The 25,406-nt window shown below is 40.2% G+C and overlaps 1 protein-coding gene across 2 annotated transcripts in view; it reads right to left on the minus strand.

Moving 5' to 3' along the window:
- Positions 1 to 5,998: 5,998 nt before the first annotated feature.
- ATF7IP (activating transcription factor 7 interacting protein) overlaps positions 5,999 to 25,406 on the minus strand; it is a gene marked incomplete at both ends in the record, with an annotated part of 51,633 nt that continues 32,225 nt past the window's right edge. Inside the window, 5 exons of one of the 2 annotated variants that reach the window (XM_079549799.1) lie at positions 5,999 to 6,415; positions 9,219 to 9,331; positions 16,366 to 16,551; positions 17,055 to 17,213; positions 19,812 to 19,890. In XM_079549799.1, coding sequence (XP_079405925.1) covers positions 5,999 to 6,415; positions 9,219 to 9,331; positions 16,366 to 16,551; positions 17,055 to 17,213; positions 19,812 to 19,890 — 954 coding nt within the window. The remainder of the gene's footprint in view (positions 6,416 to 9,218; positions 9,332 to 16,365; positions 16,552 to 17,054; positions 17,214 to 19,811; positions 19,891 to 25,406) is intronic. The other variant, XM_079549798.1, reaches the window with a different exon arrangement.

Below are 25,406 nucleotides of genomic sequence, written 5' to 3' on the forward strand. Positions count from 1 at the left end.
TTTTTCGCTGGGGTACATGTGGATGCTTCCCTGTGCTGGACATGGATGCAGTCAGCAGCTGAGATGCCACTTTGTAAGTTCCCAAGGAAGGGGATATAAGCCTTTCTCACACCATGAGCCTCCTACCTTATGACAGGAATGGCCTTGTGCTTTTCCACTCAGTGGGAAAACAGAGTTCTGCTTTGAAGAGCCCTTTTCTCTGATTAAGTATTTACATAAATGGGACCTTGTGAGCTGTAAAACTAACCCATGTGACTCTTTTGCTGTTAATGGGTGTGCTGGGTTCAGAATCACCACATGCTTGCTGTACTGCACCCTGTCCTTCCTCCATCAACAGCCCGGCTCAGGCTGAATGCAGCCACAGCGACTGGGACACAGCTCCTATCCCTAGCACAGCACCTGCACAAGCTGCAATTGTAACACTGCTTGAGCAAACTGCTTAAGCTAATGTTTTAATGAAAGTAATGGTCCAAAGTAGAGGCAGAAAGTAGACAAGTATTCTGAACAGTCAGTTCTAAACAGGCACAAAGTCTGGACTTTCAAGTGTGACTGTATTCAGCCATCACTTAACATGAGTCCATACAGAGTCTTTCAGTCAGTGACTTGACGCCAGTTTTACTAAGTGCCAGGGAGCTATTACCACCGTAGGTTAATGATGCTGTCCTTTAAGTGTGGGCTCGGCACTCAGTCAGGGTAAGTATGTGCAACTCTTAGGAATGTCTGGTAGCCCCTCTTTGCAACTTTCTAGAACTTAGCATATTGCTTTAATTTCTGCTCTGATGGGAAGCCTGGAGGAGCAGCATCACGCAGCTGGCTTTCTAGGAATGACCTGGAGCCACATCACTGCTGTGGACATTACTTGACCAAAGTGGCACTGTGACTGCAGAACTGAAAAGCTGGTGCTGCCCCATCCTCCACGAGGCAGCATGGCTGGAGAGCATGAGCACACACACGTGGTGCTTTGTCACCTGAGATGTCTGGAACTAAGCACAGATGACTCAAAACGTTAAAAACCCAGTAGTTTATTTCAAAGTATAAATTTCAGGCTTGTCAGACAAAACCCCACTACAGTTAACACGTACACACACACTAATCTACAGTACATACAAAAATGGGGAGAATTTGCAACTGCCCAGTTTAAATTGGACATAAAAGCAGTCCTTTTGTATTTACAAGTCCAGCTGCAAAGCAAAACAAGAAGTTGGATGGAGCTACTTGCAAAGGATTTTGCATATTTGACTCAATAGTAAAGAACTTACTACAGCTGAACAGGACTCCCCAAACAGTTACTACCCAGTTGTCTTATTTACAGATATACTCCATTAAATTAAGACAGCACTTCAAATATATATATAAATATATGTGTGTGTGCATATAATATATATTAGAACAAAACAAAACAAAAAGGAATGCTTAGCCTGTGCAATGACAATGAGAAATAAAGATGCATTCTAACAGGTGGGCAGAAAGGAGGAAAAGATCAATTCATTTGCTTTTTCTTAGCAATTTCTTAGCCCCTCAGAAGTTACTCAGAAGGGAACACAGATGTGGTGGCAGGGCGGCACAGTCATTGTCATTTGAACTCCACTCTCCAGTGTTTTCATACAATGCTCGCCCCTGCCCCAACTAACAAATTAAAAAAATATATATTTAATATATCAAGCTTCTATTTTAAAAAATCTGGATAGATATTTTTGACCAAATGAAAATACTGAAGTTTATAAGAAGGCAGAATCACAGCTTGATTTTGTACAGTGTATACAATAGTCTAGAACCGGGGAATGGCTGTTTGGGGAGCAAGAACACATCTGACCTGGTCCCTACATATAATACAGATTCTGATTTAGTGGACTCTTAAGACAAACAGCATAAAGAAAGAAGTGTATGGATATTTTGTTATAGTGTAAAACAGTGCTCAGATCCTACTATTGGGCCCCAATCAAGCTCCCACTGAAGGCACGAGGGGGTTTTGCCATTATTTTCAAAGGAAGCAGGATAAGACCCTTATTTTTACAGGGAAGACACCATGGGCGTTTCCAGCCTTGTGCTAAAAATGTTGGGTGTGTGAGTGCGTCACTGCTAGTGCTCAGTGATCTAACATGTTAAAGGGTAGCAAGCACACTGAAAGAAGCAGAGCTGAGAACTGCCACTCTCAGGGAAGCTGGGCTGGAGCACAGAAGTAAACATAGGCTGAAAGGAACCTGCTTCCACACCCTTACATCTTCTTGAGTTGTTACTGCAACTGCAGTACACATGCTACATCTACAGTCTACACCCTTCCAAAGGTTTAGCTATTTGAATCCAGTAAAGCTTTTTAAGACTTGTACTGAAATAAAGGAGGTCAGTGAAGCTGTAACTAGGAGGAACTCAGTGGAAAAGAATGGCATTTTGCCATCAGCACTCCACAGGAGGGCTTCCTTCCAACCAGAAACAGAACTAACTTAAGTTACTTCTTGCCCGTGGGCACAAATCAAACCTAAACCAAACCAGAAACATGATGAAAATAAAAACTGTAGTAGAATCAGTGCGGTGTTTGCCAAAACATGAAGAACTAGATCTGAGGTGGTGCAGCTAATATGTCATGCACCCAGTGGTACCAGCACAACTCATTAGCCAGGTACAATTTATACTAGGGTACTGAAAATACATATGGAAAAACTTGCTTTAGGAACAGGGAGGCATGTAGATCATGTCCCTAATAACATGCTTTAACTCGGTTGTGGCCCTGAAGTGGTCAGCCATTTGGACTTCATGATCTCTGCAGATCCCTTCCAACTGAACTGTTCTAGTCTAGTCTACCAATTGAAAGCTGTGTAGAGACTTGTAGCATATTTAAAAATGAAACACTAGAATCCTCGGTAACCAACACTTCTATGATGACTCCAGTCTAAAGCACAGTATTAACAGACCTGTACTGACCGTTCCCAGATATTTTGGTAACACTTCCAAATAAATTTTACTAAATGAAACTAGTTATTTCTGAATGTGTTAGTGAAGGAAATTCAGTTTCTCAATATTTTTATTGTTTCTGGGAGATTAAATGATAAATAAAAAACAGCCACTCAAAAACATTGGGAAAAGTGCCATTTGAGTTAAGCAATACTCCCATTCATTAGCATAAGGGGTAAGTACTCACTGCAGATATCTGTTCCACAGTGAAATAGTTTTACAGAAGTGGCATAGTTCTCTGCACATCAGTGTTAAGAACCGCTACCTGCAACGTCTCCAAGCTGAGCAAGGCATCTGAAAAATCAAGCTATGCTTTATCATGTACTTAGCCACCAGCACTTGCTTAAGATCCTGAAATTGGATCTTAACATCTCTGCTGCAATGAAAGAGATGTCTGCTTTCACTCTACAACTGAAATGGCCTCACTTAGCAAACAGTAGCTAACTTGCTTATCTATTCAAAAAAATGAACTGTGCTCTGCCATACGTAACAAAAGATACTATTAAGCAAGAAGCCAGTGTCAACTCTGTTGAGAACATCTTTCTTTAGTAAATAAAGATGAGTCTTTTCTCTAAAGATGCAGTCCACAAAACCTCCACACAGTATCAGGCCATCCCAACTATTACATCCACCGGAGAAAGGAAAACAAATTGTGACACAGGATTCTCACCACCCGCCTATCCCAAGCAAGACAAAGCTAGTAACAACTGTGATCTAAGAGCAAGCACAAACTATAGAAGAGCTCATGTATAGCTGAGGCTGGAATCAAAATTCAGTAAGCAGCATAAATTCCAGATTGGATTCTAACATTTATTTTAACTTTCAAATTATAAAAACCCCACTGTACTGATATGGCCAACAGCCCTTTAGTACCAACTCAAAGACACGAAAGTAAACTGATGCTTCAACAGCCACCAACTGGAAGAAATTGCTCTAAACCTCTACTACAGAACTTCCTTTATAATAACTTTTCATAAGTAGTGTAAATGAACTATTAATTTTTCCTTGAAATAGGCAGAGAAAACATTTAATTCCATATAGAAAAAATCAAGGCATTACTGATCATTGGCACCAGCAATATGGGGACAACTGTTATTCAAAGGAAAAGTTAAACACTTTTCATACATGAGATTCAGTGCAAGCCTTCTCTCATGATACACGGATTTAGATAGAATTTCTGCTTACCCAAATCAATACAACTCCCATACTGACAGTATTTGTTACTCACCTGACGGAAGCAACAATCCCAGCTGCATGAAGGAGTGCAGTAAAGTAGTATGGACAAAAGTCTACAACTGAGTTTCTTTCACATGATTTTCTTGAAGGGAACGCAACTTAAGAATCTATTATCACATAGATTATTTCACTAGCCGTATTCCGCGACTTTTTCAACCTTGCTTAGTATTTCAATTTTTCAAGACAGCCAGTATTGGAATTAAGAAATATGTAAAGTCTACAGCTTTGTCAGATGGGGAAGTAAATCTAAAAAAAGCCCAAACATTTTCCCTTCTAAATCCAGTATTTGGTTCTGTTGGACAGAAACAAAACACTGTCCTTGTTTTTAAAAATGCCAAAATAAAAATCTTACATATCCTTTCTTGTTCAGGTGTTAGAAATTGGCTATGCATAAAAAAAGTTTAAGAACACGTCAACAGGATAGTGGGGCAGATGCACTGTTTTGATTTCCCAGCTCAGAAGCATCATGAAAGCTTCTAGGAACATTTGCAGCTGCTCACAAATTTTGGGCCAGTGTGTAAACTACTCTGGGCGTGTTAGTTTTCTGCAGAGGCAGGCAGGTGACTGGGATAGAGGACTAAGAAGCCACCTTTGTGCATTTTTCTACCACCTGAACATCTAAACTGAGTGTAAACAAGTAGAAGCTTTCATGGTGCTACACCACATAGGTTTCTTTGGCTGAAATGCAGCATACAGCTTTCCCAAAAGAACAGGCGGGAAAGGCTCTGGTGGAAAATACCGTCTGTACACTCTAATATTCTTCACAGAACAGAAATGACGACTCATTAATTGCAGTGAGGGAAGGGTTAATTGAAAGTACAGATAAAAATGAGTCCAGCATCAGTAGATGTCACTTCCTGGTCTTTGTAGAAAAAAAATCACTGTGGGCCAGGAAAATGAGAAGCAGTAATGAAAGGCTAGGGGGGGAAAAGGAGAAGTAACTCCAAGCAAATGAACACCACAAGGTATCTGGCTACATTTATTTCTGAAATTACTGTTTAAGGCACAAAATAAATCTAAAAATCAGGGCTGGATGTATAAGGGGAAAGGCAGAAAAATTATTTGAGCTAGAGAGGGGTGAATGTGATTTCTATAATCCAGTTTCAGATCTGTCCTAGGAATGCTCCAAGTGTGAATGGAGGTGGACGGTGACATTAGAGAAGAGCTCTTATTTAGGAGAGGTAGGAAGTAGTGGGGTGATTTATTTCTTTTCCCCACTACGCCACCTCCAAATTCACAGGCATTGGTTCCTTGGCCAGACTAAAGTTCCCTTCCCTCTCCTCAGACAGCTGATTACTGTTGGTAATTTAAGAACAGATCACTCAATCTTCCAGCACACAAGACCTTGATTCACCTTTCGTATCACAGCCTGCTCAGAGAGAGCTAGGTACAAGAGGCAAATCTGTTCTTCCCTTCATGTTAGTGCCCTAATAGGCACTACAGATGTAGTTCAGCTTCAGAAAAAAACTGCAATTTATATTTTTGCTCCCACTCTGAAGCAGAATCCCAGGCATCCAATGTGCCCTTGAATAAAGAGTAGGTAGATGTCTAGGTGGAACAGCTGCCATGAGAAGGAAAATGAAATTTTTGAATGGCCCATGACTTGACCTATCCAGAAAAACAGGTTCTCTTGCTGGAAGTGAGACTTTATTTTTCTTTTGGTTCTGAATGTATGTAGTGTATCGCACAGCTGTCTAAATTAATCCTGCAGAGAGTGGATTTAAAAGTGAACTTCATGCATGGGATCAACCCGCTCAAAACCAGGGTAACCCTTTGAAGTAGGATGGGTTTAAAGGCTCCAAAGAACTCCAGTTTAACTGCTCTGGGAGGAGATCACATCTGTAGACTGGGGGTCACAGAATGGTCCGAAGCGGCCATAAATGTCCTTAGCTCGGACTGCAAAGTAGTATTTGCTGCCAGACACAAACTGAGTAAGAGTGCATGCCATAGGTAGTGGAAGGGCCTTCACCTCCCCTATCTTCTTCCACTGGGAAGGCATAGTAGCACTCGGGTCCTCGTGGTATGCGTAGAGATGGTAACTGTCCACACTGGCACAACTCCGGTCCACTTCTATGACACTCCAAGACAGCACAATACCGTTCTGGCTCTGTACCCGTGCCAGCTTCAGCTGTGGTTTTTGAGGCAGAGAAGTGTTGGCAGCTTCAGGGGGCAGGCGTGGTGGCTGTGGTGCCTCTGGGAGCGGGGCAGGATGTACAGGGCGTGGTGGCTCCTATGCAATATAAGAGCAATCAGGGAAAGATAAGTCTGCAGCAGTGGAAAGAGGTTTTAATTCATCATTCCCAAGGCAAATGGAAAGAAATCAGCCTGCAAACACTCAACATCACAACTCGAAGTCCTGTGTACCGAGAGCACCAGGAATAAACAGAAGCAAAGGGTGAGAAGGGATCAAACCAAGGATGTCAGAAGTTATTCACATAGAAGACACTACTGTAAGAAAGCTGTCACCACAGCTACTTCTCTATATCCTGCTTGCCTCCTACCCATGAGAGATGATGGTCTGTGAGCATCTGGCCATTTACCAAGACTGAGTAGGCAGGTTCACAATGAGTTTGAGCTAATCTGTATCTGAGCTGCTTCTCCATGTTACCCAAAAACATCCTAAACAGTGGACTGAGCTGGCAACTCAACATTATCTTTTCAATAGGCAGCTCTTTCAGTCACAAGAGGAAGAACTGGTAATGGAACAACATGCATATTTATCCACCTTAAATTGAACACAAAACCTCAGCCTCAGTTTCCAGAAAGTTTTGAAATAAGGGCAAAATGTGACTTTACATTGAAATATTTCTATCACAGAAACTTTTCTAAGTTTATTATTTATGTTAGTTAATTTCAATTTAGGAATATGGTTACAGTGAGCACGACATTTTGTTACTGCAATGCCAGGGATTTTTTCATGGTGGAATCATCTAGTTTTTGTTGTTTAAGTTTTGGTGCATGATATTGGCTTGCTTTCTTCTCACTATGTACCACTGAAAGTTGAATAATGTCTAGATTCAAAAAATCGTTAGCCACTTTGGTAATATATTTACCAAATCAGGAGACTGGAAATGAGGTGACTGTGTAACAATTGAGTATGGAGGCAACATACTTCAGTCTCAACAACAGAATGATATAAAATTAGTCAAAAGTAAGTTTTGTCTTACTAAAAAGGGTTTGAGGTGAGACAGAAAGAACCAACCCAAGCAGTGATTAAAAAAAAAAAACAAAAAAAACCCCCAAACCTCAAAAATTCAGGACTTGGCAATTAAGGATGTTGTCTGTACTGTGTTCTTCTACCTAACCTTCGCAAGCATCTGTACTGAAAAACTGATCATAGAATCATTGAATCATTAGAGGTTGGAAGGGACCTTTAAAGGTCATCTAGTTCAAATCCCCTGCAGTGAAGATGGACACCCACAGTTAAATCAGGTTGCTCAGAGCTTGATCCAGACTCACCTTGAAAGTCTCCAGGGACAGGGCATCAACCACATCTCTAGTCAACCAGTTCTAGTGCCTCATCACTCTCACTGTAAAAGCCTTTTTCCTTATGTCCAACCTAAATCTACCCTCCCCGAACTTGAAGCTATTTCCCCTTGTTCTATCACCAAAGACCCTGCTAAAAAGTCTGCTCCCTTCTTTCCTGTAGCTCCTTTTTAGATGGTGAAAGGCTGCTATTGGGTCACCTCAGATCCTTCTCCAAGCTGAATAGCCCTAGCTCTTTCAGCCTGTCCTCATAGGAAAGGTGTTCCATTCCTTGGATCATTTCTGTGGCCTTCCTCTGGATGCACTCCAAAAGGTCCATGTCTCTCCTGTACTGAGGACAACACATCTGGATGCAGTGTTCCAAGTAATGCCTCACCACTGCAGTGGGGCAGGATCACCGCCCTCACCCTGCTGGCCACGCATATTTTGATGTAGCCCAGCATATGGTTGACTTTCTGGGCTGCAAAGGCACACTGCTGGCTCATGTCCAGCTTCCCGTCCACCAGTACTCGCAGGTCTTTTTCAACAGGTCTGTGCTCAATCCTTTCTTTCCGGAGTGTAGTAGTGAGGACTGCCTTGACCCAGGTGCAAGATCAAAATGCAGATCTTGCATTTGGATTTGTTGAACCTCAAAAGGTGCTCCTGGGTCCACCTCTCTAGCCTGTCCAGGTCCCTCTGGATGGCATCCTGTCCCTCAGGTGTGTCGACCGCAACCCACAGCTTGGTGTCATCAGCATACTTGATGAGGGTGCAAGCAATCCCACTGGCAATGTCATTGATTAAGATACTAAAGAGTATCGGTCCCAGCACTGACTCCTGTGGGACACCACTTGTCACACTGATCTCCATCCACACACTGAGCCACTGGCCACCACCCTCTAGACTCAATCCTGCAGCCGGTTCTTTATCCATTGATCAATCTGCCCACGAAATCCATATCCTTCCAATTTGGAGAAAATGATGTGGGGTACCATGTAAAAGGCCTGATCACAAAATGACCAGATGATTGAGGCTGGATGGTCTGAAGGTCATCTGGTCCAACCCCTACTGAAGCAAGGGCTACATACAGGCAGTTTGCTCAGGACCAGATAAAGGTAGCTTCTGAAGATCTCCACGAAGGAGACTCCACAACCCCACTGGGCAGCCTGTTCCAGTGATCTCTCACCCACACAACAGAGAAATGTTATCAACCAATTCATAGGCAATCCCATGAATTATAGTTTCAAATCATAATAAAACATCTTGTGGCAGTTCTTCTGTACACTTGACTCCACAATTCACCTGCAGATAATTCACATCATTTTTCAATATGCAATACTGCTCATTTGAAGAACTCCTGTGTAAGCTAACAAGATAGCACAGCTTTCACTGTTCCTGGTAGAACTTTCTGAAGGTGATATGATGGTGTTATACATGTGAAGTGGCTGGAAAGTGCCTACAAGATATTTCATTGTTCTTCAGTTCACACTGAGAAGCAATCTCAGACATACTAGTGCAGAGACAAGTCTGTAAATTGCCTTAAGTAATTTCAAAATGAGAGTACTCACTGCATGCACTTGTGGTGGTCGATGATGCACTGTAAGCTGAGGTGCTCCAGATCCAAGAGTTAGTCCATTGTTCACAACATATGCAGTTGTTTGAGGCATTCGTACTGTCATGCCTGTAAGAAGCACAATGAATATTTCTGAGTACTGAATATTTTAAATCAGCGAAACAGAACACTGGAAGCCAAACTCCTTCACTCAGCTGGCTGACACCAAATTTCAAACTGACACATCCTTCTCAAACTGCCATCAGACTAATTACTGTACTAAGCCAAAACCACTTTCTATTCCTCTAAGCTGTAAAAGAAAACACGTGCTAATGTCTGCAGAAGGGGCAGAATGATGTTTTTGTCATTTGTAGTATGAAAGAAATGGGGGAGGAGAAGTGGGGGAGATTCAGGCAGCTTGAGCTTTACAAAAATAAATAAATAAATCCAATCACTTCGGGATTCAAGGAGAACATAAATGCTGCAGCAGCAGAATGACAACCATTCAGCATTCAAATGCGAGGAGACTGCGTATGCTAGGATGGCATGAAAACCAGAAAAGATTACATCACTGTCCAAGAAGCTTCCCTCACAGAATGGACACCACTATGAATATCTACTCACAGGAATTGCCATTTCATTGCATTCTATAGCAAACTGACCGGACTGGCAGGAGTAAACTAGGTAATTTTATAGCTTCATACCTAATATCCAGAACTCTTGCAAAATACCAAGCAGCTACAAATTTTATACTACATTTCTCTCTCTTAAGTAATATTTTGCCCATTTACTGATGGGACATACAGGCTTTATGAGCTCAGTGCTTTTCTGCTCATTGTTATTGGTTGCCTAGCATGTTCCTGTAATGGAGGGGAGCAAAGACAACATCTGTGTCAGATGTGAACTGCTGAATGATCTGCCCAGCCTAGAGGTTGAGCTGAAGGATGAAGTGGAGATGTTGGGGAGTATCAGAGAGTGTGAGAGAGAGACTGCCTGGTGGACCCTGAGAGAGAAGAAACAGGTTGAGGCTCCAGGTAATTTGGAGGATCCCCTCCCCTCTTGTCACCAGGCAGTTGGGGAAGGACCTCAGAGACTGGGAGGAATGGAGACAAGTCCCTGCTCCAGGAAGCAAGTGAATCCACTCCTGACCTCCCCCACCTTTCCAGTTAAACCTCGCAGAACAGGTATGGGGTCCTACAGGAGGAACTAGCTGTCAAAGAGGAGGATAGGCAACATGCTCCAGAGGTCTTATCTCAATTGGATATGCCTTCCAGCAACATGATAACCTCTTCCACAAGGAAAAAGAGAAGGATTCTAGTTATTGGTGACTCACTCCTGAAGGGAACAGACGGCCTAGTATGCAGTGTTGACTCTCAAAATAGGGAAGTCTACAGTCTACCTGGAGCCCAGATTAGGGATATCATCAGGATATCACCCCTGCCCGGTGCACTCGACAGACTACTACCCACTGCTGATCTTCCAGACAGGTGGGTAGGAATCATAGAATCACAGAATTCTAAGGTTGGGAAAGACCTTCAAGATCATCGAGTCCAACATCAAGGTTATAGAGACATGGTGGGACAGATCACATGACTGAAATGTTGTCATATAGACGGCTATGCCCTTCTCAGCAAAGACAGGTGAGCAAGGCAAGGTGGTGGAGTTGCTGTTTACGTTAGAGAGCAACTAGAGTGTACTGAGTCCTGTCCAGGGGTAGATGAGGAGTGAATTGTGTGTTTGTGGGTGAGAATTAAGGGGCAGGCTGACATAGGTAATGCTGTTGTGGGTGTCTATCACAGGCCACCTGATCAAGATAAGGAACTTGATGAGGCCTTCCACAGGCAGCTGATAGCAGCATCACAATTACAGGCCCTGGTTGTCATGAGGGATTTTAGCTAGCCTGATATTTGCCAGGCCTACTCAGCCAGCCATCCACAGTCCAGAAGACTGTGTACACTGATGATAACTTCCTGATACAAACAGTGGATGAGCCAACTAGGAGAGGAGTGCTGCTGGATATTGCTCTCACTAACAAGGTGGTTGAAGTGGTGAAGGGTGAGGGCAGCCTTGGCTGCAACGATCTTAAGATGGTGGAGTTCAGGATCTCACGTGGCAGGAACAGAATACCAAGCAGAATCACAAGTCTAGACTTCAGTAAGGCCAACTCTGGCCTTTTCAAGAAATTCCTCGGGACAGGGTACTTGAAGGCAAAGGGGCCCAAGATAGTTGGTTAGCATTCAAGGACTGCTTCTTCCAAGCTCAAGATCAGCGCATCCCAATGGATAGGAAGTCAAGAAAGGGAGCCAGGAGACCTGCGTAGTTAAACATGGAACTGCTAGGCAAACTCAAATGGAAGAAGAGAGTCTGCAGATTGTGGAAGGAAGTGCTGGCCACTTAGGAGGAATATAAGACTGTTGTGAGAGAATATAGGGAGGTAACTAGGAAAGCTAAGGCCTCCTTAGAATTAAACCTTGTAAGAAGGATCAAGGGCAGCAGAAAGGGCTTCTTCAAATTGCAGATTTTTATCTCCATTGCAGATAAAACTAACCCTAGAGGCAGTGTAGGTCCACTGATGAATGGTGGGTGCCCTGGTGATAGAACACACAGGGAAGGCAGAGTTACTGAATGCCTTCTTTGTCTATACTGCTGGAGGTTGTCCTGAAGAACCCTATACCCCTGAGCCCCCAGAGGAAGTCAGAAAAAAGGAGGAATTTGCCTCAGTTGATGAGGACTGGGTTCAGGACCAATAGAGCAATCTGGACATCCATAAATCCATGGGTCCTGATGAGATGAACCTGTGGGTGCTGAGGGAGCTGGTGAAGTCATTGCTAGGCCACTCTCCATTATGTATGGTAAGCTGTGGGGAACAGCAGAGGTGCGTGAGGACTGGTGGAAAGCAAATGTCACTCCAGACTTCAAAAAAGGCAAGAAGGAGGACCCAGGTAACTATAGACCAGTCAGTCTCATGTCTGTTTCTGGAAAGGTAATGGAACAGCTTATCCTTGGTGCCGTCTCTATGCAAATCAAGGATAAGAATATCATTAGGGGCAGTCAACATGGCTTCACCAAGGGAAATCACGCTTAACCAACCTGATATCCTTTTACGAAGACATAACAAAAGGGCTTCAAGCTTAAAGAGGGTAGATTTAGGTTGGACATAAGGAAAAAGGCTTTTACAGTGAGAGTGATGAGGCACTAGAACTGGTTGACTAGAGATGTGGTTGATGCCCTGTCCCTGGAGACTTTCAAGGTGAGTCTGGATCAAGCTCTGAGCAACCTGATTTAACTGTGGGTGTCCATCTTCACTGCAGGGGATTTGAACTAGATGACCTTTAAAGGTCCCTTCCAACTCTAAGTTTTCTATGACTCTACGACTCTATAACCAGGTGGGTATATGATGGTAAAGCAGTGGATGTGGTCTATCTTGGTGTAGCGTGGTCTGGACAATCAGGTAGCGAGGTGGACTGTGAACTGGCTAAAGGAAAGAAACCAGAGAGTTGTGGTCAATGGGACAGAGTCTATTTGGAGGCCTGTATCTAGTGGAGTCCCTCAAGGTTCGGTATTGGGACCAGTACTATTCAATATATTCATCAATGACTTGGATGAGGGAATAGAGTGGACTGTCAGCAATGTTTGCTGATAACACAAAATTGGGAGAGTGGCTGACACACCAGAAGGCTATGCTGCCATACAGTGAGACCCAGACAGGCTGGAGAGTTGGGCAGGGAGAAATTTAATGAAATATAACAAGGGTAAGCAGGGAGTCTTGCATCTGGGCAAGAACAATCCCAGGTACCAGTACAGGTCGGGGAGTACCCTGCTGGAGAGTAACATAGGGGAAAGGGACCTAGGGATTCTGGTGGACAGCAGGATGACCATGAGAGGGCCAATGGCATCTTGGAGTGTATCAGAAAGGGTGTGGTTACTAGGTTGAGAGAGGTTCTTCTCCCCCTCTACTCTGCCCTGGTGAGACTGTATCCGGGATATTGTGTACGGTTCTGGGCCTCGCAGTTCAAGGACAGGGAACTGCTTGAAAGAGTCCAGTGCAGAGCCACAGAGACGATTAAAGGAGTGAAGCATCTCTCTTACAATGAAAGGCTGAGGGAGCTGGGTCTTTTTAGCTTGGAGAAGAGGAGAATGAGGGGTGACCTCATTAATGTTTATAAATATGTGAAGGGTGAGTGTAAAGAGGACGGGACAAGGGGCAATGGGTGCAAGCTGGAACATAGGAGGTTCCACATAAATATGAGAAAAAGCTTCTTTCATAATGAAGGTAACAAAACACTGGAACAGGCTGCCCAGAGAGGTTGTGGAGTCTCCTTCTCTGGAGTTGTTCAAAACCCACCTGGTCGTGTTCCTGTGTGACCTAATCTAGGTGTTTCCACTCCGGCAGGGAGATTAGACTAGATGATCTTCTGAGGCCCCTTCCAACCCCTGACTTTCTGTGATTCTATGATTCTTCTATTTCTATCTAGAAAATAACGGATCTTGGGCAATCTCTTCCTTACAGATCCCCAAATGTATGATATCCAAGCATTCCAATTCTTCAGAATAGAAAGAAAGAGTAGCTCATAGAGTGATATTTCAGCAAACCACCGATTCTTTGATGATTTCTTTCTATAAACAGTCATCAGCTTGAACACAACTGATGAGAGTCAGACATCCAGGTAAACGGTAGGACTGAGACAGTGAACTCACATAGAGTGCTAAATCTTACTGTTTCATCTTAGCTGTTTCATCTCTTTTTTTCTATTAGCACACCTATCTAAGAAGCTAACTGGAAACTCTTACAGGATTAACAGTCATCAAAAACTGGCTATTCCTTATGTATGAAAATTCAACTGAGTACACTGCTTTAGCATGATGTGATTCTGTCTCAGGAAATTACAATAATCTGAAGAGAGATGGACAGAAGTAACTTAAGAACATATAAAGTACACAGTTAATACTGCTTCTGAGTGCATCTTTGTGAAGATCTGGTACACCTAACTACTTGGTTAAAGTAGCAGTACAAACCTACAACACTGCAAAACACACTGGATGAGTCAATCTTCTGAAGAAAGAGTGGAGAGATTTTACTACTTAAGCACCTGCTACTGACCCTAAAAACAATTTAAATGATAGTAAAAACCAAAACAGATTATCACCAGCATTTCTGTATTTAAAAGCCATATAATAAGGATGGTTAAAAATCCAGAATGGGCTAAAAGATGATCAAGGACAGCTGACAGCTGTCAGATAAAAGAGATCAAAGAATGCAATAACTTTTTTGCTACAATTAAGTGAAACATCTATATCTGATATGCAAATGTGAAGCCTTGAAATAATCTGTATTCCATATAAACTGATCTTCAACCTGCTCAGGCCAACAATCTGGTGTCCTTGTCCTGTGGTACATGGAAATCATAATATTAGGGAAGAACTGTCAGTTTCTTATGTATTATTTGGCTTATCAGGCAACAGTACTGCATCATATTCTGACTTGAAAAGTATGTTCATGTAAATGCTTTTAACAGTAACAGAATTACAGAGAGGTCCAGGTTTGAAGGAATCTCTGGAGACGATCTGGCCCAATCTCCAGCAGAAGAGTGCTCTTTGATTAGGTTATTCACGGTTCTGTCAACCTGAATCTTATTTACTTTTATTGGAAACCTTTTTGAGAATTTTTGAGCAGATTCTATCAATGGACCAGCAGAACAACACTACAAAGAGATCTACTGTTGTCTGATCTCATCTGAAAAACACTCTCATTAAGTTCTCCTACAGAAAGCTTTAAAATAGCATATTATCTATTCTAAGTTCTTCAGCAACACCTTAAGTATCTTCCATGCCCGATACAAATTTGGTACAAAGTAGAAAATACAACTAATTTTAGTGACTCAAAACTCCTTCCAAAACAGCAGACAGACTGCACAGGTTTGACTTGCAGCTAAGAGTAACAGTGACAAAAACTAAGGTGGATTGAGGTTATCCTGCCTTTTATGGTCTTCTGCCACCAGGAACACAAGATGTAGAGGTACCTCTGAAAAGAAGAATATGAACTCAAGTGTGTGTGGAGCAGCAGTATTGTGAGTTTAAGAAATACAAACAAATACTCTGAAAGGAACGCTTATTTCCTCACAACCTGACATTCCATAGACATTGCTCAAGAACTGTCTGATCAAGTTCTGCTTAGCTAGCACTGCTGATTTTTTCACAACCCCAGGCAATGCAAGTGAACCTAGTTGTAAGAGATGCTTAGAATTAAATGGCTACAAATATGCATGGATGTTCTTTTTTCTAAGAATTCAGAACCATAAATCTGGAGGACTTTATAGAGGCACAATCTCACACTGTCCAAGCACAATGTTCTGAATCTGACTTATACAGATGGTGTCTAAGAAAATTCACTACCTGGATGTCACATAAATGTAACTTCAGTCTGTACCAACAGAACAGAGAAACTTACGTTAAACCATGTTGAAAAAGCATAGTAGAGAAATTGTGGGGAGCTAAAAAAGCAGTTAAAATCCCCCCACTTAATAGCAAAATATAAACTACTATTTAACATCAAGGTTTTTATTGTGAAGATAGAGTTCTTAATTCATATATTTTTCTGCTATAGGAAGACACTAGTTACGCTAGCAAAGTTTAGAAGAACTTGCTGACATACCTAGACAAAGAAACACAATCATGCATCAGAAACTGATGCACTTGGTGAGAAATTCTGTCTCGACTTAAAATATGAAAACTTGCTGACCACAGGACATAAGAGATCATGACAGAATTTCAGATGGGAAATCAAACATGATTTACTACATACATATAGATTTTAATCTTGCAAGCTTAATAACAAAATATCCTCCAGAACAGCTGTGCTCATGACATTACTTTCCGATATCTTGCGAAGCACTCGGAATGCCATCCAGAGATACAGAGTTAGCAGAAGCAGTGTGTGAAATAACTTCATTCCTTTTTTTCCTCATTTACATAGCTGTAGTGTGAAATATTTCTTAATAGCTGGAAATTTTCTCAATTCTTTTGGTTAGCAAAAAAATAACCTCTAATTTGGACTAGTATTGTAAAACAAAACAAAACAACAACACAAAACAATCTACATCCATTAGGCAGAATGTATGAAGCTCTGCTGTGCTAAAATGTGCCTGGGAGAAAGAATCCCTTACCTCCAGCCTGTGGGTTGACTGGCCTTAAACTTGGACTTGGCATGACAGCTCCTCTTACAGAATTCTGAGCTGGTGGTGCGGGAATAGTGGTATAGACCACCTGATGGTTAGTTGGGGTTCGTGGTATAGGAAGTTTTGCAGCTGTTTGAGTCACTGGTCGATGAGTTACATTCACTGTTGTCGGAGCTGGAAAAAGAGAGACAAACCAAAACCTAGAATGTAATCCCAGAACATGCAAAATAAAAGCTATCGCCACAAAATTCTGTTTCTGATAGTGCAAGAAAGGGGAAAATAGCATAAACAAATGGTAATGGTAATTTTCACCTGAAACAGTAACGATGTCAGCATATATCCAAATTCCAAACAGAACAGATAAAAATAATAGCCCAAAGAAGAAAAGACTGAAGAAAAAGAAACAAACCCTAATTCTCTATTGCTAATAAATCCAAAAATAGGAAAAAAAGATCATAAAAAACCCAACGATTACTATATCTGATCTGAGTAAATAAAAGTAGTTCTGAGGTCTGATAGCTGTGGAGAAGATAAAAATCACAACTGAATACAAGCAATTAAGAGTCCACAGAACTGATCAGTTCTAAGACGATTCTAATGCCCAACAATTATCTACAGAAAAAAAACCAACCAAACCCATAACAAAATAACAGACAAAATAACAGAAATGATGTTACCTGTAGGTAATACATGTATAGTGGTCTGGGAAGGCCCACTTGTTGGCACGCCTGTTTGCTGCAGGGGGTTTGGCTGCAAAGGTGGTAGGGGGCGAGACAAAGGCTGGGCAGGGATGCTCTGTGCTGTAGGAGGTGTCTGATTCTGCTTCTTGGCCTCTGCTGTAAAACAAAATAGCAATAACAATGACAACTGCAAACAGAACTAGAACATCACAGATCTGTTCATTTCCTGTCATTCAGATTATCAAAGAATATTTTCTAGCACATTTCTTTCATCTTTTCATTCTGCAAACCAAACTGTTAAAATTTCATTCAGTTCCTCACATTCATCATGTCAATTATTTTCCATCCTATACTCCATAATGTTTCATTCTATCATTATGAGGTTTCTGCGTAATTTGAAAACCTGATTTTTTCCACCAAGAAAGGAGTGGCCTAAACCTTAAAAAGGGCTTAAACATTGCTGTGTTAAACTTATTTTTTTTAAGTAATAATTCTTGTCTTCTCCTGGCGCCTATACCCTTTTTTTTTGCTGACTCTTCCCTTTGTTTGATATGTTAGTCATCCATTTATTGCTGTTTTGAATTTTCATACTATTTTCTTAATAAAGGAAAATAGCTTTATTATTAAAAAAATTTAGAAGATTTTAAATTTTGTTTTGTCACATTGTCAACATGACTTACCCACTGATTGGGTCACATTGTCAACGTGACTCCCACTGACTGGGAGAACTGAGAAATACAGCACCTGTATTTGTATTTCACTATATGGCATCGTAAAAAAATTTGAGTGCAAATCTGTATGTAAACAGACCTTTTGTCCACAAGGAGAACTGGGAAGCTGTATTTTTAAGCCAGATTAGACCAACAGTGGGCAGATAAGGCACCGCCAAAAACTAGAGAACACAAAATTAAGAGAGTAAGTTTTAAGGGCAGCCATTCAAAAATGATTTGCCCTGACAAAACTGCACATGCAGCAACCACTAGTTCAGAAAAGAGCACACAATGTAGAAATAGAAAATACTACACTCTTGAGAATACATATCAGCAATATATTGAAGAACATGTTTAGAAACTATCAATCAAGTATGCTAATGAAGTTACATGCAAGAACAGGGCTAATGGCAGTGTGGCTCAAGATGTTTATTTATTTATGAGGAAGCGGAAAGTATTTTGATGATCACACTGTCTTTAACACCAGCTACTGACAGCTTAAAGTAGCAGTACCCTTCACAGACTCTTGTATGATAACCTAACACAATTCATGACTTCAAAAGTAACACAAAATAAATTGCAGACTTTCTGCATTGTCCCATCTGTAGATTGAAGCTGAGCTACTTTGCTGAAGTCATTTGACAAAAACAATTTTCTTTCAGTGAACAAAGCAGCATATAGAAGAAGCAGTGAAGAGATCCTTGTTTTGAAAATACAAAGTGAGATATTTCCTGCTGTTTCATAAAGTAACAGGTCTTGTGATTAGTTCAATCTTCTTGTATTTCATATTGGTATGAGAGACTTCTCAGTGTCCAGCAAATTCCTTCAAGAGATTACTATAGAGATGTACACACACAGTCACTTTGAATAGTCACTTACAGATTTCTACACACTATAAATGCCACTGCATCATTTAAATGACGCATAATTTGAATGAGTGCATTCTTAGTCATGATCTAGAGAAGATGTGCTCATGATCCAACCAGTAGGAATCCAGACATACTACTGTTATAAAAGGGTCATTTAGATAACAAGGACAGTCTGGGCTAACATGAATTGTTCTGTTTTTATCTCACATGGAAGCATGATCATTTATGCCTAACAAATCGAGAGTCCTGCTGAGATTCCAGCTGTGGAAACTAGGTCAGGATTCCACCAGCTAGAAACTAGGAAAGCTAACCGATTTAGGTACCCCTAGCAAAAGGTTATTTAGTGGTGTAAATAAAAAATCAGCAAGGAAAAATGAAGACGAAGTACACAGTAAGCACAGAGTTAAGGTCAGAAGTAATGTAGGAACTGTTCCAATGCAAAATGAACAAAATATCATCTTCACTAAAAATATGGAACTCGAGAGAAAGGACAATTTGATTTCTGGAAATGAACATAAAGTGAAAATCATCACTACTGAGGTGCAGGTGTAGAGCAAAACTAAAAATCTAAACCACAACATGGAAAAGAAGAGGGGCTAATTTCCATGCAAAAAAATGGGCTTGCAACACTACAGTCAGAGCAATGAGGTGCAACCACACTGTCAAAGGATGTAAAAGCACAACTGTATTTACTCTAATGTTGGCACACAGACACAAAGCAGAGAACAGATCAGATCTTCATTTGTTATTTACACAGTTTATTTAAGAGGAAAAAAAGGATTAGAAACTCTAACAATCTAATGCCTGAATGCCAACTGTAAAAAGTCTTTAATTATTTAGTCAACAAAGACAAAATCTGTCTAGAGGAGGTTTCAAAAATGTAATAATTTAAACTTCTCAAATTACTTCAGATTATTTATTTCTAACAGATTTAAACATAGAAAGCAACATCTCTTAGATTAAAGGAAAAAGGAAAAAACTTAAAGACAGTATTTTATACTAAGCAGAACTCCTTTTGTTTAAGGCCTATCAGAATTCTCTAGTCACCACCCTGCTTTACAGAAACAGCAGAGATTAAAAAACACTGAACTGAATCTCCTTCCTATCATTCAAGGGCACGAAATAATACTTGCAGCTCAACTGTCCCAGCTGTCAGGAAAATCTTTTACACTTACCTTGAGAAGAGACATCATCCTCATCATCCAGTGTAAGGTCAATGACACCTCCTGAATCGCTTCCTGTGACCTTCCCGCTCTGAAAGACAAAACTCCTTCATTTTGCAAAAGCAAATCCAGGGAACACAGATGGAAAAGGGATATGAACTGAACACTGAGTAAGTGAGCTCTCAGAACTGAAGCACTTATTATGAAGAAACTGATGCATTAAGCAGTAGGAGGAGATTTCAAACAAACTTCTCTGGACTTGGAAAAACAGGCAAAAACCAACTGTATGGATTTCAGTATCGAATACTGAACTATCTCTTAACTTAATGACCAGTAGTATGTTGTTATTTTACGGGTAAATACATTAACAAAATGGTATTGAGTATCTTTCAGTTATGACCCTTGTAGTATTTTAATCCAATTCTGCTTTTGTTTATGGTACTATTATCTTTCGACACAGTAGTCACTAGGACAATGTGGGACAATGTATTACTCATCTTGAGATAGTTCAGCCTGCACGCCTACAGTGACACTGACTTCAGAGTATGAAAACCTCTTATGCAACCCATATGCTGATAAAACAGGTCATCAAAAGCCACCAGAAAATTCCAATAGTTTCCAGCTTTTAACTTCTTTATAGTATTTCATCCATCATCACAGATTTCAATATTCTGTCATCCTACATATAAAACTATTTGTGTCTACCTCTTCAGAGAAGATAATTTCTGAAGGCTAAATGTTATAAAAACCCAGTGGGCCATCAAACAAGATTTATCTTCTGGATCAACACATCCTTTGACTGTTTAGACTGTTTACAGGAACCACCAAACTTTTTATTTAGCTGATGGAATAAATAATGGAAGAAAAATCCTAGGTTTGTCAGGGTTTTTAAAAAAGCTTTATAGAACAGATGTGGAATGACATGAATATCTGACATCTTAAACTTGAAGTAGAATTTGGTTGTGCAGAAGAAATTACCATTTGTTGCTGGACTGAACTGTTACTGAGTTACAGATTGCAGTCAATTCCTTGGGACAAACAAAGGGTTAGGAAAACAATTACCAAAATCACTGAATAATTAATATGAAAAATAGTGTAAGTTATCAGCCACACACAACCAGCGTGATAAAGCTTAACAAGATTCAGGTGTTACTGTGTGGTCTAATAGGGACAGATGCAAAAAGCCCAAGGATTGAGATCATCTGCTCTATGAACTTAGAGTAAAGTAAAGCCTTTACTGAAGTCTTAAAGACAGTTCTCATACTGGTAAAGCTTTGAGGAGGGAGAAAAGAGGTATCACTAAATACAATGAAAGCAGTCTCTGAATTACTGGTCATTGGATTTGGAAGGCCTGACATGAATGATCATTATGCATTCAGATTATAATAAGATTTCTACTGAAGTTTTGATGCTGCCATTGATGAAATTCTGCTAATAACTTGGATGACATAAAATATGAAGAACAGCAAAGTACTTAAGATCCAAGATGACAGAGGTGACTTCTGCAGGGATTCTGTTTTTGCTCTACATAGAGAAACATCTTTCAGATCTATTCATGGAATTCTTCAGTTGAGAGATTTCTATTTCAAAGACCTTCCAGCTTCAGTTTTCTTCATGTGATGACCTGATTTAACCACTTGAAGCTTAGGATAAATGTCACATTCAAATAACCAATAGCTACTTGATTAGCATAAAATCAAGAGGAATTTCATTCCAACTTGATAATCTTCCCAGTCAGTGATGTGATTTTAAATGATGGTTTACTTTGCTAGGAGAAAGCAGACTGAAAAAGGAGGGAGATCTATGAGCTGGAGAAAGAATAAACTAACACTAAACAATTCATTTTTCCCCCATGACAGAATCTACTTGTCTGAAGTAATTTCCTTCAATTCTTCTTCCACAAAGAAATTCAAATCCCTGGAGAAAAATACTCTTTATGAAACTGTTTTGAAGCCCTACTTATCCGTGTCAGCTGAGAAAGTTCTTCGAATTTCCAATATTGCATGAAACTTTGATTTTGATGTGTCTGGGAGGCCAGAATCTTGAGTTATGCAATGCTAAATAAATAATCTAATGAGCCAATTATGTCTCAAGAATGCAGTTTTTTTAGAAGAACAGACCTTTGAGTTAACCACATTATTCAAGTTTTTCTACAGAACAACCCTGGCAGAAATCTCCTCAGTAAAAATATCTCAAAGTTGTTACATTTCCTTCCACAACCTGTACTAAAATTGTGGACCTAAAGGGCAGTTTTGCATGGTGCTCTCTTATACAACCCCCAGTTCCACTTCCACAGCACACGCTCCAGATAAAACAAGAGGAAGCGGCAGTCCACACACAGCGCACTACGAAGTCTTCATCCTCAGCGCTAGATTCCTCTAATTCACCTGCCATGCATCTCCTGTGAATGAAATTTAGGGCTATGGGAAAATTATAAGGTAACCTGAAATGCTGAAAATGGTGCATGTTGTGTCACCAAAGAAAAGTATGTAGAAGGGTATGGGGTTGTCAGGGTATTCCTTCACAGAATAAACTGCTGATTATGCCTGTCATAGAGGTCAGAATTCTGGCTATTCAAAGTATCAGTCAACATTTAAGAGGAGGAGCAGACACCACTTCTACATTCTGTAGGATTCACATAGTTTTCAGATTCTTATAGATCTCTCAAATTCAGGAAAGGGAACAGTAAGCGATTTAGGAAGAATGGGGAATTAGGGATTGGAGGTCTGGTTTACATTTCCTCATAGGGAAGTTAGACATCTCCATGACCAGACAGAGTTATTGTTTATTAGGTGTTTCTGGAGTGCTGTTGCTTACCACATGAATGGTTAAGAGCTATGAATGGAACCACTTGGAATCACCCCTGCCAGAAGGAAGTAATAATGTCCTGTGCCCAACTACCAATATCATGACTCTTTTAGTCAGAAATTATCTCTGGAATTGTTTATTTTTTATTTTTTTCCTACAAGGACTTGCAAAAGCTCTATTTTATAATAGAACCACATCTGAAGAAAGGCTAGAAACAAAACTGCTCTTACTCCTGCAAAATGAAGGGGATTCTGAGGAAGGGTCTGCCCTGTCGTGCATCAGAAAAGGAGAGTTATACAAGCCAAACCACTCAGAGCAAAACCATGAACTAGCGTAGCAAGGTTTGTGTCACTCGTGAAGTGAAAGGAAGTGTAACAATGGACTTCCAAACATGTATGAACCACCTTCTCATTTAGGTAAAAATCTAAAATAAGAAAATAAGTTTTTCATCTCCTAATATTATACTTCAGCAAGCACTGAGGCAGAAACTAGTACCACAGAAAAGCGTTTTGATCTGCTGACTTTTCAGCTTTCTCCAAACACAGGAATACCAAGAATTCCTGAACATGCTCCACCTGATCTCAATAGAAGAACAAGATGATACAACTATGATACAACACTTTTTCCCTCAGGACAACCACAGTAATGAAACAGTTCAAAGCATTTCATGAGAACCCAAAATGTATGCATTGTGCCTTATTTCACATTTTGCCTAGCAAATCTGAGTAACAGAAGTCAGTGGCCTAGAATAAACTGGAACTGAAACTAAATAACTGAGGTAAGATGAAGTGATCCGTATCTACTTGGAACACGTTAGTAAAACTAACAATTTTATTAAAGCAAACAAAACCACAGCCAACAATACCAAAACCTCTGAAACCACCTTTTCTCATTTTTGTCAGAACTAGAGCATTAGTCGCCCAAGTGACAGAAATCAGAAATCTGCTTACAATAGCATCTGTGTAGTTTCCAGAAATCATGACATAAGAAGTTTATAAGAAGTTTAAAATAAACTTAAATTGCCATATTGCCTTTTCCATCATCTGTGCCAGTTTATGCGTGTTAACACATATGCCGTTTATCTGGGAATAAGAGGAAGTGCTCCAAAAAGCTGTCATTCACACATCTGCTTTGGACCTGTTCTATCCAGAGCTGACAAGACAAGCACAAATAGGCAAGAGTGAGACCTGAACCACAACTGCATCTCACCTGCCTTAGTTTTAATCTTTTTCTGCTCACATAAATCAGCTGGGAGTGTAGCAATTTTACACAAAGCAAGTTAACATCATATGCCTCAAGAAAGTAAGCATTAATACTATGTGCTTGCTGTCAGAACACCAAAGAGCTGCAAGACCTGCACTGACCAACTTCCCATCTAAGTTTCCAGTGACAATGAAACAGGAACATAAATTTAACAAAATGTAGAAGCACAGTTGATAGAAGTAAGTGGGTGTTTGCAGGCAACACATTAAACAATTAAGCCTGAAAACACAATTAGTCAAAGAAATTTGTTGGCACTTGTATGTTTCAAAGGTGCAAATATGGTTTTCAAACTTTAAATAAAAATGTAAACTAATAACAGCATTTGCATCTATTTAAAATCAGATTTTATATGACCTGCAACAAATCTGCATCAAGCATTTGTTTCCTGATTACATTTGAAATACTTCTTACACATTTATTTCTGCAGTTATCTTTCTGCAATTACTAAAATATGGAATTCATTCTAAAAAAGTAACTAGAAAGTGAAGAGAATTTTCATTTAAAACATATTCTTCAACAATTTATTTTTTGGGGGAGGAGAGGTGAGGAAATCCTACTATCAAATGTCAGAATTCACAGATAAATGTGACAAAAATTTAGAAAGACAACAAGAAAAATACAAGACTTCATCTCTTACTGACTTCGTAATTTTAATAGTCACATCTTTATTCTTCATCTGTCACTGAACTTTCATTTGCAACTGTTTTGCATAAAAGCAATGTGTCTTGTAACTGAACACTTCATAGATCAGTGCAATGTAGATCTGTCTAAGAAGATTCATGCAAATTAATGTATGTTGGAGTTCAAAAGCAAAACATGAGGTGAAATGAATGAAGAAGGGTTGCAATGTATGATTAAGAGCAGAAACAAAGGTGAAAAAAGAAAGCAAAAGGAAGAAAAAATACAGGAAATGAGAATTACAAGCCAAGGAGCAGCTAAGCATGAACCACTTCAAATACTAGACTGCATGAGTCTTCTGTAATGACTTTTCAATGTTGTGCATTTTTCCTCAAAAAGCTAGCCAAGCAGAAGGAATCTCACAGTTTGAAAAGTGTGCTCTTCAAAGACTATCTCTCAAATTCCACATCCTCTGCTGTGGTTTCTTCAATTCACAGTATGTCTACACCAACATTTAACAATATGGAATTACCTTCAGCTTTGGTTGTATGCCAAACAATCCACCCAAGCATCTACCTTGGCAGGTATGGAGGATAATTATTTTAATACTGAGCAGTTCTTTCATATAATTTGTGAAAGCAAAAGCAAAAGCGTAAATTTTCTTTCAAATATCTGAGTTAATCCTTTTAAGTCCTGAATCAGAGGTTGTCATATCTCTCAACACTGCTTGACAAAGTGACAAAGGCTGTTCTTCCAGGAAAATGGCCACTCCAGTTTCCAGCAGGCAGTTTCCCAGACAGAGAAGATGGTCTGATCTCATTTTTGACTTTGATAATGAGCCTTTAAGTTTGCATTCACAAGAAATGAGTAACAAAATAACCAGAAGAAGAGCAGCCCTGCCTTCAGACAGGTGGAGAA

Source organism: Tetrao urogallus, assembly GCF_951394365.1.
Source record: "Tetrao urogallus genome assembly, chromosome: 1".
Taxonomy (NCBI): domain Eukaryota; kingdom Metazoa; phylum Chordata; class Aves; order Galliformes; family Phasianidae; genus Tetrao; species Tetrao urogallus.